Source organism: Thermobia domestica, chromosome 1 (assembly GCF_964235325.1).
Source record: "Thermobia domestica chromosome 1, izTheDome1.hap1.1, whole genome shotgun sequence".
NCBI lineage: Eukaryota > Metazoa > Arthropoda > Insecta > Zygentoma > Lepismatidae > Thermobia > Thermobia domestica.
In genome coordinates, this window is record NC_137454.1 from 211,333,447 (window position 1) to 211,351,693 (window position 18,247).

Here is an 18,247-nt window from a genome sequence, read left to right on the forward strand (position 1 = left end):
ATAAATTAATCATACCATATCATAATTCATATACGTGGCATACTGTAGTTGTAAACGGGTGTTCTCTGACGCGAAATTAAATTACTAAATTACTAGCTAATGTTTTGCGTTTCGAAAGTATACCATACACGAATAAAGTGAAGCAAAAGGCAAGAATGGTGTGAAATTGACGATACTCTTATCTAGCCATCATAGTTATTAGTGATTCTTTTGTGATGCCGTAGTTATGACGGTATCTGGTAATTTAAACTTTAGCTTCTACAAGATAGTATTGAGTCCTACAACACTACACAGCAAAGGCCGTTGAAAGAATGATTTAAATCAATATTGTTTATGTTGGTACACACGCTATTAAAACATTAAACGTGTTAAAGGACCAAGAGAAGATGCAGTTAACATTAAACATACTAAAAGAAACTGGTTAAAAAGGAAAAAAATCCTAGCACGACTTTATACGAGAATGCAAGATGGTAGTTTCTCTGAGAAATGGAAATATACCATGATGATATTGTTGCGCAAGAAAGGAGACAAATATCTACGGAACTACAGATCCGTAAGTCTCTTTCCGGCAATGAAGTATTAACAAAAGTAATGACGTGTCGATTAGAAAAGCAGCTAGACCTTACTCAATCGATAGAAGAGACCGGATTTAGAAGTTGCAACAGCACAGGGGACCATACCAAAATAGTGATGGAACTGATCTAAATATCAGACGACTATAAGTTGCCTTTATCTAGGTCATTGCAAATATCTATGAAGAAGCCAGTACGACTATCCTGTTATTTGGTTGTACGAAGACAGTGCGAATTGAAAAGGGAATACGACAGGGAGATACAATTCCCCACAAACTGTTTTCAAACATGCTTGAAAGTGTATTCGGTTTTGTAAATTGGGAAAAGAAGGGAATAAATATTAATGCGGAATGTCAGATCCATCTATGTTTCCCCGATGGTATGTTTCTTTTTCTAACAAAAACACGAACTTCATGGTATGATAGAGGAGCTAAATCTAAAAACAAGGAAGTCGATTTAAAAATTAATATGGAGAAAACGAAGGAGCTTTTCAACAAGTACACAATGAACTCGAAGATAGAAGTATAACACACACAGTTAGAAATAGTTAACACGCACGTTTAATTGAGGCAGAAGATCTCTGTGGATAGAAACATTAAATAGAAAAAGTAACAGATGCATCAAACTAGATTGGCGTACATTCGGAAGAAACAACTTTACATTGAAAACTAAAATGTATATGTTTTTAGAAAGGAAAATGTTTAATGAATGCATTCTACGTCTTGTGAGGTATGGATCGAAGACTTGGACACATGAAATCAGCCACTCACTGTCTTCAGACTATACAAAGAAGCTTGGAAATATGTATTCTCGGTGTAAGCAGAAAGAAGAGAAAAAGAAATACATGGATCAGAAGGATGACAGTAGTGACGGATATAATCGCGAAAAGGAGGTGCTTCATCAAATCCTCACAGTACGACAATATCTTAATGCAGTGTATCCTGAACGATCGGTTGGTCGTGGAGGTCCTATCGCGTGGCAACCACGGCCCCCAAATTTAACCCCTGTTGTTTTTTTTTTCTTGTGCGGCTACATTAAGGAGTAAGTGTTTAAAAGAGAACCTGAAAGCCGTGAGCTTCGTCTGCCACAAATTGCCGTTGTGGGAAATCAGAGCGCTAAGAAAAGCTCCGTGTTGGAAAATTCACGGAATGTTTCACGTATGTGTCTCTGTAACACCAGAGATGCTGCGAAAAATACATGAAAATACACAGGTACGTTTAATTCAGTGCAGCAGGCATAATGGAGAAGCTTTTGAATACTTATATTATGAATAGAGTCACAAAATTTTTGTCTTGCTTTATCAATTTCATTGGTATGTGTCTCCAGTAATAAACCTAAATTACAGACACAAACGTACAAGCATTTCAAGCTGGTAGATCTATGAGATGGAATATAAGCACCACACAAAAGTATGACCATTTATGATATTATTAATTGTTATAATAATTTACTGATATGACTTAACGATTGACTATTGGTATACAGTACATTAGAAAATGTAATTTAGTTTGGTAATTTTGATTTAGTTTATAATAATGCCAGTGTGAAGTGTTTTGTTAATTTCAAAACTAGGTATAAATTATTTTAAACACGTGTGAATACATGTTTTGGAACACGATTAATGTAAATAGATATAATTGATCTTATTCATGATGCTTTAGTGAATGGTTTTTCAGTCCATTTACACCGAACCGAACAGTAGAGAAGATAAGTGAAGGAACCGCAACGAAAACAACATCTGATTTTCGTCGAGGTGTGTCTGGGTTAATGTCCAGGCATGCAATGTTGGTGTGTATATGTATAATTCTATAATACAAAATTATGTTCATTTTTATGTAACTTAGATTAACTTATTGTCTTCCTACGTTGTGTTAATACAAATCATCTACGTTTCTATATTCTGTACACATAATAGTATAATTACTATTCGTAAATGGAGTGAAGATTAGTGTTCAATATAGTATAGTATAGATTACCTAAAATTCAACCTATGAAACTACGTAGAATTTTAGACACGTGTGTGATATTTCAACATCTGCCTATAACAACACTGATTCAAATTAATTAGTTGTTGTTGGTATAAACTACTGTTACGATACTATACGTTGGAGGTCCCTGGTTCGATTCCATCGACAGATTTTTGGATTCACAACATTTACTTTGCTGGATTATTTTTTTTTTTTCAAAAAGTTTAATTGTGTTGTCTTAAGCTTCCTAAAAGCATTTTTGTATACCTTTGTGTTTTATTAAAAATAAGTGCAATAGCAAATTCCTTTAACCTCGTATTAAGTTAATACCCTTATTTGTTTACGTACCTTTGTGCAATTTATTAACTTTTTACTTATGTTTAGCTACGTTTCCATTTTTTTAGCAGTGTCACTAGCCTGCGTTTAAAAACATTGCTTACATTTAACTTATTTGTAAATATTTTAAGCGCCCAGTTAGCTCTTCTCTAGCTAACTCAATAAATTGCCTCAACTGAAAATTATTATCTAATAACTACGTTAATAATTATTGTTAAGTGTCTATTTTGTGTTTTTTTACTTTTCGCTAAGGTTTAACTTCGCACTAAAAATTCCTTAAAAAATACAACTCAAAATTTGGAGGTAAATTTCCCAGCGTGTGAGGTCTTTGACTCTCAAACATTTTAACTTATGTAACGTCACAAACACGAAGTTAGGAGGAGGTGAATTAAAAAATAACCATATTTGGTATTTAAAAAATCAAAAGCTGTAGTTTAAGGTCTCAATCCAAAAAACAAAACTAAATGGTAAGTGTTTCTGGGGGTACTTCGCTTGGAATTATAAGAAAAGCAACCAACTAGAGAGAGAGGCAAAAATAAAGTTTCCACCATTAATAAAGGTACAGTCAATACGTCAAAACATCAAATAACTACGCCAAACTTAATATTAATATTCTAATTTTACCTTTCCTTATCTGCTGCACTTTTAAAAATGCAAATTTATATACGTTCTAATTTCTAAATACCTATAAGCTACATTTCCCACATGCTTTAGTTATACAATTATCTTTCAAATAAAATTTAGTTTCATATTCCAGCATAAATTGCTGGTGGAAAAAAAAGTACCCCAAAATCTAATCATCCATCAGTCTCATAATAACCAAAGAAATAAATAAAATCATGCTAAACATAACTGCTATTTAGGTATATTTCACTACGCACGGAAATCGCAGTAATTAATGAAAATTAACGTCTACGAATGTTCTCCAAATGCTCGTATCTTAGTATTCTCTATCATTCGCTCCGGTGTGCATGTTACTTTGGAACGTTCAGCAAATTACGGTCGTGTAATCATATTTTTAAAATAGATAAGATGGTTTCTATATGACTTAATTGTATTCCTAATGTTCATACTGATATATTTGATGCTATTATCTGGCATATGCGGACTAAATCAGTTAAATGAAAGAGGAGATTTCATGATTAAAATGGAATCGAAGATTTAGATATGCAGCAAGATGTTATTTACTTTAGATGGAAAATGTCTTATTAAGTGATGGTTTTGAAACTCCCTGACGTCTGCTAATTGGAAATTATATCTGTAGTTTGTTAGTAAATCTGTATATCTGGTAGTATATCTGTAGTAAATTGTTTTAAATGAGACTGTTTTTATTTTCTTTGTTTATTTGGTAAAAAGAAATAGAACAGTGCGTCTATTACTAATAAATTGCTAGTTTATTATTCACAATATCGGTTAGATTTAATTATATAAAATAACTCACGACTGATGCAACAGATCTTATGTCATGGAACCCCATCTTATAATAAAGTAATTGCTGAAACACATAACCTGCCTTAGCAATTTTCTTGACTCGGACGTTTGGGCTATTTTCCTTTTATCCTTCTTCCTTGCTTTTACTTCATTTACTGTAAATGTAAATTGTTGTTAAATCTATATGTTGCTTTCAGCCGTAACAAGTTCTAAATAACTTCCACGTCTCTTATGCTATACGAATATAGTTTATTACCTTTAGTATCGGCGAAAGTGACTCGCATGATACCTCCAATAATATAATTCTTAAATGTATGGTATATTCTTTTATACGAAAACAAAGCATGTTACGCCTCAGATTTAGGCAACCCAGCTTACTTCACTGTATGGTTGGTTCTCCAACTTCACTATTGAACCACATGGTATATTTCAGGCAAAGGAGCAGGCAGTGTCGAAGAAAAACGAAGTATTACAAGGTATAATACCGCTACTGGAGTTTCGAGATTCAAGTTAAATGCAATTTGGGTTTCATTTATATTAGGCTATTTCAGAAACCTGGATTATTAGATATGTATACAAGTATATTCAAAGAAATATCGAGAATTATATTTTCTTTATTCCCACCCTATAGACTGAAAATCAAAGGTGGCGTATCTATGCATTCGAATGTATTGAGAAAGTATTATGATTTCTGTTTAAAGAAAAAACAACTGAAATATTTTCTTTATATTTTACTTTTCTTTTAAGGTTTATGCTTGGCCGCTGGATATTTCATCCTCAGTTCTGTTCGATTGTGATCGTCATGCAACATGTGTCTGTGATAGTCAGCGTCTATACTCTGACAGCAATCGGCATTGACAGGTAAGACTACTCGATAAAATTTCTTTACCGTTTCTTCAATTGCAATATTTAAATTTGATTTATTTGCAGTATTCTCTTTTTAAATTTAGTAACTGCAACTACAATTTTAGTCTAAACATTAACTTTAGAGTTCCGCTTCAAGTTTTTAGTCTAAATTATAGACTCTGTATGATGACTTTAAATAAAATCGTAGAAAATATAAGTTCTGCTGAACCAACGTTTATTGAAACAATTATCACATGTTATGCCATCATTGTTACGTTTAGGCGCTATAACATTATCTCCCTCAGGCATAGTCTCTGGCTATATAGTTAGAATCTTCGTCTTCGATATGGGAAATTTAAGTTTGATCATTACCGGCAGAAATTCATGTTATTCGCATATTACTTTAGTTGCAGGCCCACGTGCCACGGAATCCAACTTTGGTACTACAGATCACTTAAATTTTCGAATGACCAACCAACATCTTCCTGGAACTGTACTCATTTGTCAGAATTAAATTTTAACTCAATGCAACTGATACAGAAAATGAAAGCAATGTCAAATGTTATAAACAGGAAACATCAGATGTAAAGGGTGTCCCAACAAATTAGACAGATTTAATGTACTTAATAGAATGCCTTTCTTGAAGAGGAAAGATAAATATTTTTTTAACATCATCAGGACTTGTAAATGTTCCGATTTAAGTTTGTTTTGCACAACATAGCTTGTGTTGGTAACACTATTTTTACACAACAAGTGTGTATTTTGGACTGCTGGAATGAAAGAATCGTAATTGTTTCGAAAACGAGGATGGGAATGCTATGACAGTTAATGGAGGACGGTACCGCAATACGGTTACCAAATTTTTGTGGCTGCATTTTAATTAAATTGATGAGGAAACGGAAGTGGTATGAACAAGTTGATGCTACCTATCACGGACAGTCATCTTGCTGCGTAAGATATTCCCGACCTAAGTCCCCCTTTGAAGTACTGACTAGAAGTTACCAGCTAGGTCACGTGATATTTCCCCTCCTTACTAGTTTATGTTGGTGCTTCTGGAGTCTCTTTGCGTCAACAAACATGAAACACTCAGAAAATTAGAGGAAATCGAATGTGTTTTAAGATACGTCAGTGAACATTTTGTGCAAAATTACATAAAATTAATTGAGAGAGTGAAGTCCTGTAGGAAAAGAAGTCGTGGAGAACATATGCTAGATTCCATACTTCATTCATAAATTGAAAAATGTATTCGTTATTACGATGCAAAAAAAAAAAAAAAAAAAATTCTGTAAATATGTAGTATCCTTATATTTTTCCCTATAAATACCAGGGCAAATCAAATAAAAGTTACAATTAATTTTTCCCATTATTTTAATACAGGGAGAATGTTTGCTTCTACACTACTTTTCTTGATAGTTCCCTTCCAATTCAATGCACTTAGCCCATCGAGTAGGAAGTGCTTTCATACATCGTAAAAAAAAAAAAAAGTCCTTTGGTTGTCGCTGTAGTTACTCGTGCACCGCCGACTGCACGTCGTCATCAGACTTGAACTTTTGCCTTCAAAGTTGGTTATTTAAAGGACCAAAAATGTGGAAATCTGGTGGTGCAAAATGTGGAAAGTATGGCGGATGTAAGAAGCATTTGAAGCGTAGGTCGTCGATGGTTTTCATGCTTGCTCGAGCAGAATGAGGGTGTAGAAAATAGCGAGTGATAAATAGTGATAATAGGAATGACTGATAGATAGGGAGAATACATATATTTTCTGCAGAATGTGTTTACGAATTCCTTGGTAGTTCTGTTATGGCATAGTATATAAAGTGTGCGAAGTAAAATGAGTGTGCTAATCGAAGTAAGAAGAATTTCACGAAACACATGTGAATGTAAAAAGGCTGAAGTTAGGAAAGATACAAAACAACTGCAAAACCAGCGAACTCTGATTAAAGTTGAGATGTTTTGTATATCTAAGTTTTGGGAGCTGCAAGAAAAATGAAATTGATAACACTGGTCAACAAGAAATTGTTTATCATAATGTTTTTACATTTACCGAATGATTTTAACGTGCTAATTACGAATCTGGTATTAGTTTTCCTCAAATGTCGATTGTTTGGAAGGAATTTTACAAAATCGTCTTTGTTCAAGAACGCCATTTTAGAGTAAGAATTTCATCCTTTACTTCGGCTGTCCATAGAAGGCAACGCAGAACATACTCTTGCGGACTAATTAGCAAGTTCTGTTTCGTAACATATGCATTCTATGATTACAAATTTTGAATGCAACATTTATTTTGAATGAAAATAACTGTCTAGAAAAATATAATTTCTTATTTTTCCCCTTACTTTAGAAATAATATTAACTTTTACTTAAGTAAAGTCAGTAAATTTCTATATGAATTCACTTGGATAGCCAGCTGCATACAGTATTGCGTAACTATAGTGGTAACTATATTATATCAGTGGCATTTGATTTAATTTCACTAGGTGCTGTGTGTGGAAGGTAAAATGTCTACAAGTAGGCGTTGTAAAATGTCAGCAGATTCATTTTGTTATGTTTGTGGATATCACATAAGCCCCAAACAACTTAAACATAACATTGTGCTTGGAACAATGTTCTGTGTCGCATATGAAGCTTACTTTCGATTGCCCGTAGGTGATCAAGAGAAACATTGGGCTCCGTAAGTGTGTTGCGGTAGTTGTCGCTCTACATTAGAAGGTTGGTTACGGGAAACCAGAAAGTATATGCCATTTGCTATTCCTCGGTTTGGAAAGAGCTTACTAATCACCATAATGACTGCTACTTCTGTTCAGTTGACGTGACACACTAAAAAAACAGAAAGAATAGGAGAAAAATAAAATGCCATAGTTTACCTTCATCCATTGCTCCAGTTCCACATAGTGACGAACTTCCTGTACCCAAACGACCAGAGATATTGCCATCGGAAGGAGAGCCAGAGGAATCTTCCGATCTTGATCTTAGTTTTTTGCATGAAACCAGGAAAAAAGGAACCACATTTGCTTAATCAGCAAGAACTTGATAAGAGATTTAGATCTTCCCAAATCAAAGGCAGAACTTGTTGCTTCACGTTTAAATGAGTGGAATTTTCTCCTTCTAACACGTAAAATATCAAAATATAGGAAGAGGCATAAGACCTTTTCACAATTCTTCAAAATGGAACGAAGTTTGTGTTATTGTCATGACGTTAGTGGTCTATTTGAAGCTATCGGTTTCCCACATCAACCAGAGGAGTGGCGTCTTTTCATAGACAGTTCATCTAGAAGTTTGAAGGCAGTTTTTCTGCACAACTGAAATGTGAATTTTTCTATACCAGTTGCACACTCAGTCCACATGAAGGAAGACTACGAAAACGTGAAATTATCGTTGGAAAAGATTGAGTACCAAAAATATAAATGGAGATTTTAAGATGATCGGTTTTCTTCTAGGTTTGCAGAGTAGCAATACTAAATATAGCAGTTTGTCAGAGCATTAGATTCACATTCTGCAGCTCTTTCTTACGTAAGACAAATGTTTCCACAGTTAACTGACGCTAAAATCACAGCTGGCGTATTTACTGGCCCACAGATACGTGAGATGCTTCAGTCTGAAGAACATCAGAATAGAATGACTCGAGAGGAAAGAAGTGCTTGGGAAGCTTTTCAGGGCGCTAGTGCAAAGTTTTCATGGTAAAAATAGGAGTGAAAATTATAGGGAGTTAATAGATTCTTTGATTGACCTATATCGCAATTTGAGTTGTAGAGTGGCTTGAAATTGCATTTTTTTGTTTTCCCATCTTGATTTTTTTCCGTACAAATTTAGCAGATGTGAGTGAAGAACATGGTGAACGCTTTCATCAAGACATTGAACAAATTGGAAAGAAGATACCAAGGGTGCTAAGACACCGCTGTGATGGTAGATTACATTTGGACATTGGTCTCTGATGACAAATCAGCTTCGCACAAGCGAAAAAGCAAGCGTGCTCATTTTTAAAATGTTCTTCATTATGTTCTTGTAGTGAAAGTGGATATATTTTTGCTAAGTTTTTTTATTTTGTACGCTGTCTTCGTACTCCATAGTGACTAAGTTAATTCTGCATTATTTCTTCAGTGAAGCATATTGTAAGGTAGCAATTAGCTCTAAATTTCTCGATAAAAATCAAAACCGGGTCAAAACTGCGGCTTATATAGACTAGCCATTTAATATTAACTTCTGCGTACGAAAAGTGTTAGAAATGTAATATAATTTAGTTGAAAATAGGCGTTAGGAACTACTACACGGAAATGAAAAATGACTTCAAGTTCCAGTTGATTTCATAACCAAATTTCTGATTTTGTCCCCAACATTTTGTCGTCGTCTCGTGAATATCAATTTAAAACTTACAGAATCAATCTCTGATCAAAAAAATATCTGATGTAATTTGTCTAACTGTACAAACAGTGTTACCAACTCCAGAAATAAAAAAATACTTAATTTTGAGGAAAAATTAAGAATTTTCTCAAAATTTGTTGAATAAATTTTCTTTCGCATGTAATATTGCAAATGAAGTTACACTGTTTAAAAGCCTGTTTCTTTGCTTAAAAAGCAAGGCATAATCGGTTGTGTTAGGGCAAATGGTTTCTTAGTTAATACGCTTTAACGAAAAATGGAGGAAAAATTCGACAAATTACCCGATTTCTAAGGGTTCAAGACGAATTTTAAGGCGATTTTCGACATTTCGGGAAAACTAATGTTATGCACGTCATTAGTACCACACAACGATATTAAAAAAAGAAAAACAATCAGATAAACACAAAGTTGGTCAAAATTTGTTACCCAGTGTAATTGAATGAGATACAACAGGAAAAATTACATATACGTATATATATATATATATATATATATATATATATATATATATATATATATATATATATATATATATATATATATATATATGTATATACGTGTGTGTGTGTGTGTGTGTGTGTGTGTGTGAGAGAGAGAGAGAGAGAGTATACTATTATAAAGACAGCGTTAGCGTATGTATTCTTGTTTTTCAAGAGAATAAGAAAACTCATATTTTCAAATTTTAGATTTACTGGGTGCTACTGTCGGACATGAGCCACAAATTTGCAAAACTTTGAAAGATATTTGTTATTCAACTAAGGAATACTATTGGTGCACTGTAGTTGTGCAGATTGATATGGCTAAGGATACATGATTTCCGGAAAGTTATACAATATTGTGCTCTTCTTATTTTTTCTAAAATAAATAACAGAAATTTTTATATGAAAGTTCAAGATTCTAATACGTATATGCTATTTTATTTGTGTATATTTTATTATGTAGACCAAATGGTAAACTTAAGGTTTTGTAAGATTTTCTAGAGTTCATGCACGAATTTTCCTGCTATCCTTAAAAAATGGGCAGTTTACATGAGGACAAAATCAAATTTTGCTATTTTCTCGATAGCGGCTTAAACGATTTTGTTTATATTTCATAGATAGATATTTAATATTCAGTAACAGCCCTAAAGTACGGAGTAAATCAATTCTTAAAATCCACAAGGTGTAATTTACTGTTGGGATGAGCGTTTTTGAATTGAACCATCCAAGGTGATTTTGTTCACATTTCATAAATACATATTTCATTAATAATCCTATAATATGGTGTAAGTAGTTTCTTCTAGAAATATACACATATTTCATTAATAATCCTATAATATGGTGTAAGTAGTTTCTTCTAGAAATATACACAAGGAGCAGTTTATTCTTAGAGTGAGTTTTCTCAGACGAGTTTTTCAAAATCTACTTAGACGTTTTTGCTCATATTTTATAAATAAAGACAATAACAAACCTACCAAACAGAAGAATGCCTATCTTCACTTATTTGGTCACAATCAAGAGTGGCCTTCTTAATGGCTGGTCTGTGGAATGCTTACAAGGAACTTCAGAAGAAATCCTCTGAATTGTTGAATCCCGAATATACTTGTCTTTGCTCAGCCATAACGGCCCAGGTAGCCCCCTACGAGTTGGGACCCATTTGCATTGACGGCACACGAGTGTTATAAGGCAAACACACTCCCTCTTGAAGAACATAGACTCAGGATACCGAATCCCACGATATGACCACAGACACGACGACATAACTCTGTTGCCCTGATTAATGATATATCATAAAAGGACTTGTTAAGTAATGACATTATGCAGATTTGAGTTCGCGATTCGATGCAGATGAACATATGACTCAGTAAAGAATGAAGTGTATAATCGCTCATAAGTTTAACTACTATTAGTTTAGTAATAAATACTGAACGCAGGCCTTACAGACTAAATTCTGAACTGTGGCCGTCCGTGAGAAAGGCATATTTATAAGAACTCTTAACTTTTGAAAACGTCCGAATATAATCGGGGTAATGTTTTAGTAACCTTCCGAAATCCTTCTGATATTTCTGGAAATCCGTGTAGTGTTTGGTGCTCAACGACCAACAGAGCTCCTCCGTGGCTAAGCGGTTAGCGTACGCGCCTTTGGCGTGAGAGACCCGGGTTCAATTCCCGGCGGGAGCTCATGTGGTTCGGATTCCACATTAATCAGTAGGTCCACGTCTGATATAGCCTCGCTGCTGAACGGGACGTTAAACCCAAAATCAACTCAATCAACTCAACGACCAACAGAATTGAAGAGTTGGCAAATCAATAGCCATGCTGGAAGAGCATTTATCTGTAGTAAAGAAAAAAATACCGTACAAATTCGTCCATGATGTGATTTTCTTAGAAAAGTATCAAGAGCGAGTACCATATCAGGCAACCACAAAGAGAAAAGTTGTAGGTATAGTCAACAGTATCATATAATCTATATGCGATTTATAACCTCTGAGATGTATCTCACGATAATATGCTAACGGCGTTTTGTTTGCTTCTATTTAACGCCTAGCAATAGGGCTATTATGGAAACCACTAGTAACCAGCCGAACGCGATGATGATGTGCCAATTTGGATGTTTATATTTAGTCCAAAACGCAATAGTATTTTAAAATACTTATGAGAACACAATTTCTCAAAGAAAGCAAAACCTTCGCGACTGATCGAGTGGCTAGCTGGCGCGTCTTCTGCTGAAATGGTTTCGGGTTTGATTCACAGTGAGCATTGAGCGCCCCACAATGATTTGCATTCACTTTAAACTGTATGTCCACGTCTCTTAAATCTTGTTTCTGAAAGAATGTGAAACTCTAGAATAATTAACTTTGTCACACGTTGTATTGTTGTACAGATTTTGGAAGCACATTGTTTTGAATCTACATCCACAAGCTTAACTTATAACAAATAAAGGGCAATAAAGGACCTAGTTAATAAGGCTGCCTCTTCATAATAATAATAATAATAAAACCCATGACAGGTTTCAATTCAAGTTCAAATCCTAGACTCAGTGTTGCCAATTTGAAGAAAAAGTCGCTAAATCTAGGGAATCCGACTTCCAAAATAGACAAAAAATATTTTTACGAATTAGCTACGTTTTTGATGATTTTTAAATGAAAATTTGGCGACTAACTTACAAATCTAGCGACTTTTGGGCTGCGGATAACTTTTAAAATTTGCATACAAATACAGCATCTAGATGTGTGTTATAAAAAAAATGTACAGCGTAAAAAACAAAAAAAAAACATGTGCTAGATGTCCACTAAAAAGTACAAATGCTATCTAAAGAAGTCAGGACAGAGCAAAGTTGGTTCGACAGTGCAGGGTGTATCCGAAGGGACCAGGTGTGTCAGCGATAGTAAGTATACTCGTAAACGCCTACTCGAAATACTGCCTAATACATCTTTTATCTTCAGTCATTTATTTTAACCGCCGTACAGCGCCTCTATCGAATTTACACTAGTAATTCTATTGTAAAAATAAAATAACAGCAGTAAAACTAAAATACTATTTACTTCTGCCATCTGTTGAAATTTGTTGCTTATGAACGTTTTTTTCATGCAAAGTGTTGAATATTTCTTATAAATTTTGCAAAATGGGATCTGCCTAAGCTTTACCAGCACCATACACACACACACACACACACACATATACATACTTGTACATGTACATACCTATATATATATATATATATATATATATATATATATATATATATATATATATATATATATATATATATATATATATATATAATATGTGGCGTGTTAATGAACTCTACCGACAAATTGTGAGAGGTGGCTCCTTACATCGAAATAAGAGAAAAGGTTCATATGGATCTGTGGGGAAAAGTGCATAGTTACAAAGCTAGGGCCGTCCCTAATCGTGAAGAAGCCAAATTTCAGAGGCCCTATTTCCAATTCCAGAAATTGTGGATGGTTGTCCTTATCAGTGTAAAGGAAACCACGCACACACAATCCAAAATTGCATATTTTGTCAATTTTCAATAGGTGTACAGGGTATTTCCTACAGGTTGTAATTCTCTGATATACTCTCAAAAGATAAAAATGAAATGAAATCTGTTTTACGTCCCACGTTATGCCCGTTAGGCTAAAGGAGACGGTGATGATGAGTAATGAATGAAATGGTGGAATGAAAAAGTGTGAGGAAACGGGAGAACCACGAGAAAAGCCACACACATGGTGCTTGTCCACCACAAAGTTCACTTGGCGGGGGCTGGGATCGAATCCGGGACCCCAAGCACCAAAGGTGAACACTCTACCACTGAGCCACCGCGGCCCTACTCTCAATAGAGTATTCAGATATACCCTTATTTTAAGAAGGGTCCAAAGTAAGCAGGAGATAAGCCAGGACAACAATGGACATCAAATGCTTCGGAGAGATGTCGGAAATGTCAGGAACTTGCAGCTTCATGTTTGTTTTTTTTTTTTTTCTTTTGTGTGTATGTGTGTTGGGAATAACGTGTGATGCGAAGTAATTCGTCACGGTATATTTCACGTTTTCATCATTTATAAGCGTGAAAGAAAACAATGTAGCATGTGTTTCCCCGAGTACGAAAGACCGTGCTGATGACGACCCTTAAAACTACCGACATAGCGCCAAAGGATTTCATTTTCACTGCAATCAAAGCTTATCGTTTGCCTACTTTGGACCATTCATGAAGTCAGAGCATATCTCAAAATTCGGTTGATGGCATGTCTGAGAATTTCACTCAGCATGGAATAATATGTACACCCATTGAACATTATTTTAATATGCATTTTTGGATTGCATATGCATGATTTCCTTTACGCTGATACGGACCACCATCCACAGTTTCTGGAATAATATATATATATATACAGTAAAACCTGCCTTCAACGGACCCTTTATTAAACGGAAAACTGTCTTAAAGGGAAATATTATATGGTCCCATGGATTTTGGAGTAAAAGACATGTAAAAGTCCCTTCATTAAGCGGAAACTGTGTTATGCGGACAACGGAAAGCAAAATAAACCTTTAACGGAAAATTCTGAGTTTCAGACTACATCGTTTAGAAAAGTTTTAAACATCCTGTGAGAGGGTAAACATATACTGTCTGCGATAAATACTTCGCTCTTTTGTTAAATCTTTATGGGTAGTGTTGACTTTCGTCAATCACTACTCATATTCAGCTCCCACAATTTTTCGCTAGTCCTACGTAACATGTCAGCTGTCAGTCTTCTTTGTAGGCGTACTTCTGTTCCGCTTGTGTAGCATTTAGCGACAGCCAACAAAAATGAGAAGAAAACTGACAAAACAAAGTTCTGGAAGAAAGGAATTGAGGTAAAGCAGAAGTTATATCTCCATCACGTGTCGTGAAAACAAGGAGGAAAGAATTCAGAGGACTTTCAAAATTCCAGAGAAAGCTTTTCTGTGTCCTGAAGTATACCGCAGCCAAGTAGTAGCAATGTATGCAAAAAATTCTCCTTGACTATTGGGGAAAATAAAGGAAAGTGTGAACAGCATATTTTGTGTTTATTTTAAGTTTTTTGGGGTATTAATCCGTAGAAGAAAAAAGTACTGTAATGGAACAAGTTGCATACATCAATATATTTTCTCATTACGTCCGTTATAAGCATATATTTTTTTAACGGAAAGGTCTATCTCCATTAAGCGGAAACCTGTCTTTAACGGAAATTTTTGCGAGTCCCGCTCGATTCCGCTGAAGAGAAATTTCACTGTATATATATATATATATATATATATATATATATATATAGATAGATAGATAGATAGATAGATACAGACATACATACATACATATATACAGCGAGAGAGAGTTTTTAGTTTTTAGTCACTTTTCACCCAAAATGGGGGGGGCGCGGTGGCTCAGTGGTAGAGCGTTCACCTCTGGTGCTTGGGGTCCCGGGTTCGATCCCAGCCCCCGCCAAGTGAACTTTGTGGTGGACAAACACCGTGCTCGTGGGTTTTCTCGGGGTTCTCCCGTTTCCTCCCACTTTCTTCATTCCACCATTTCACTCATCTCTCATCATCACCGTCTCCTTTAGCCTAACCGGCATAACCGTGGGACGTAAAACTTAAAGATTTCATTTCATTTCATTTTCACCCAAAATTGGAGTAATTTCATTTCTCGTCTCGCATTTAGTGACTTCTTGTCAACTTGTTAGCAACACTGCCTAGACTGTTACTACATACGACATGAATCAGTTGGGAGCTGCAGGTATATTTGTGATGGACGTGAGGTGTTGCAGGAAACTCTACTAAATAAACTTGGCATCTACTGGTACCTAATTTGCAGCAAACAAATCCTTGATCCCTTTGAATTAATATACCCTATGGATATACTGTTAGCGATATATTTTCTTGAAGATATTCTAGAGTAACCACAAATCTACGATGGAAAATCAATCCAAATATTGCAGTCACAAATTAAGTTACTCAACTGAATAAAGCTCAACCAACATAGGATATTTTATTCAATGAGTAATGTTTTTAGTCTGGAATCCATTGTATAATTTTTAAATAATGGCACAAAATATGTTTTTAAAATCAATACGTTCTTTTGGTTGAATGAAACTGAATACACTCTCATTAAAGACATCCAGCTATCCAAAACATTATGACCAATAGCTACTTTTTGAACGAAGTCGTTAGAGTGACGTAGGAGTCACGAGGCACAGCAGAAATGTTTGCCAGACGGTTACAGGGACTTCACTCGATCAGTCAGTATAATGCTAGTACGTACAATGAAGACTGGCGATAAATAAGAATTCTAATTGGGCCAGATTGTGATGGCCAGACAGCTGAGAACGAGCATCTTGAATACAGCGCTAGCGCTGGGCGTTCATGAGGTGCAGTGAAATATGGAAAAAAGGACGATGAAACCTGTACCATACAACAAGACGTGGAGCGATTACACGTCATGAAAGATGTCGTAGATCATTTAGGTTAGTACAACAGGATAGTGTGTTGATTGTGGCAGCAGTAACGGCAGATTTTTGGACAAACATGAGTTTGTGTAGGACTCAATTCATCATACACTGTTGGAAGTGGACTCCCACAGCTGATATTTCAAACGTGTACTAATGTTGACCGCACGGCATCGTTGATTACAACTGCACATGTTCATCATGAAACCGCCGAGCAATGGCATAACGTCGCATGGTCCCGATGAATCATGATACTGCCTTCATCACATCGATTGCTGGGTCAGATCCTGCCGTCTTCCAGATGAACAACTGCTCGAGGTGTGCGCAGTAGAATGGCAACAGGCCAGTGTGGCCCAATAATTATTTGGGGAATCTTCACGTGGTCATCCAGGTATCAGTAATGCGTGTGGAGTACTCTATGATGGCTCCTAGGTATTTACAGGGAGTCGTTGATCATGTACACTCATGTCCAAAATGATTGTCTCGTATCTATAACTGTTATTTGGTAATAATATAATTTGATAATGATTTTGGAGGATACTTTTAATACTGATACTATGCGTATAATCGGGAAATGTAATTATATGTGTGGTAAATTTTATAGGAAAAGAATTATAAATACGAAATTACAATGAGTAAACCAAAATGTTACTAAATGGAGAAGTAAGTTTTATTTTCGTTTTATTGTTTTTATTTTCTGCCCTTTTGACATAAAATTTGCCACATACTTGTCTTTGCCGATTATAAACATACTAACATTATAAAAAATACCGAGCAAATTCGTTATCAAATTATATTCCTACAACAATATTTATTTATAGACATGTGACAATGATTTTGGACGTGAGTGTAAATCCATTCATGTGGACCATGTCTGCAAGTGGCAATGGCCTTTTTCTAGCAAGGCAACGTTCTTTGTCACAAGGCCAACGTTGTACTTCAGTGATACTAGGAGGACACTGATAGTTTGTAATTGTTGAAATGGTCCCCAAATTCAACCGATCTTACAATTGAACACCTTCGAGATGTAATTGATTGGCAGTTTTAAGCTCATCGCCCCTCCGCGGAATTTACAGGAATTAAGTGGTTTCTGTGTACAGTTGTGGTATACTCTGCCTCCAGCGACCTACCAAGTCCTCATTTCTATCATGCCAAACCCCACTGCTGCTATCCTGAGAGTTAAATGTGGACATACAAGATATTAGGTATATGGTAGTAATGTTTTCTCTGTTGAGCGTACTTTTAAAAGCTAGAGTGGATAAATTACTCACAAAACCCGCTTTCTATTAAATGTTGTCCTCTAAGAAACAAAATTCATGAATCCTAATCATTGCAGGTACAACGCCATCATTCATCCTCTGGAAAGACGTTACAACACATCAAAGACTAAATATATTATAGGAGGAATATGGATGATTGCAGGAGTCATTTCATCTGTACAGCTATATGTCGCCAAAGCAGAGAAGTTTTATTATGCTGGAGAGTAAGTAATACGTATAAATATAACTCAATCAAAGCTTTATTTACATAAATGGCTATTTAATCCTTTTAACTAATTATACAATTACATTCGAATCTCCATTTTTTATTTAAAAAGATTTTGGATAATTAAACACGGGGCAATATACACAATACGTTATTGAAATTAGCTTAAGTTTTAAATACTCGGATTACTTAATGGAGGAATTGTTCCCTAGTTTAATTTGTTCTACATGAATAAGCTAATTATTTTAACCATTGAATCAATTCAATATAACAGTATTATTCCTGTTTTTCTTTCT

At 35.0% G+C, this 18,247-nt stretch overlaps 1 protein-coding gene across 5 annotated transcripts in view; it reads left to right on the plus strand.

Annotated features, from left to right (window-relative positions):
• The window catches only part of LOC145693481 (RYamide receptor-like), a 338,943-nt gene that overhangs the window by 209,860 nt on the left and 110,836 nt on the right, over positions 1 to 18,247 (plus strand). For all 5 annotated transcript variants that reach the window (XM_081769539.1, XM_081769548.1, XM_081769529.1 and 2 more), the window contains 2 exons: positions 5,054 to 5,167; positions 17,803 to 17,949. In XM_081769539.1, the coding sequence (XP_081625665.1) occupies positions 5,054 to 5,167; positions 17,803 to 17,949 (261 nt within the window). The remainder of the gene's footprint in view (positions 1 to 5,053; positions 5,168 to 17,802; positions 17,950 to 18,247) is intronic.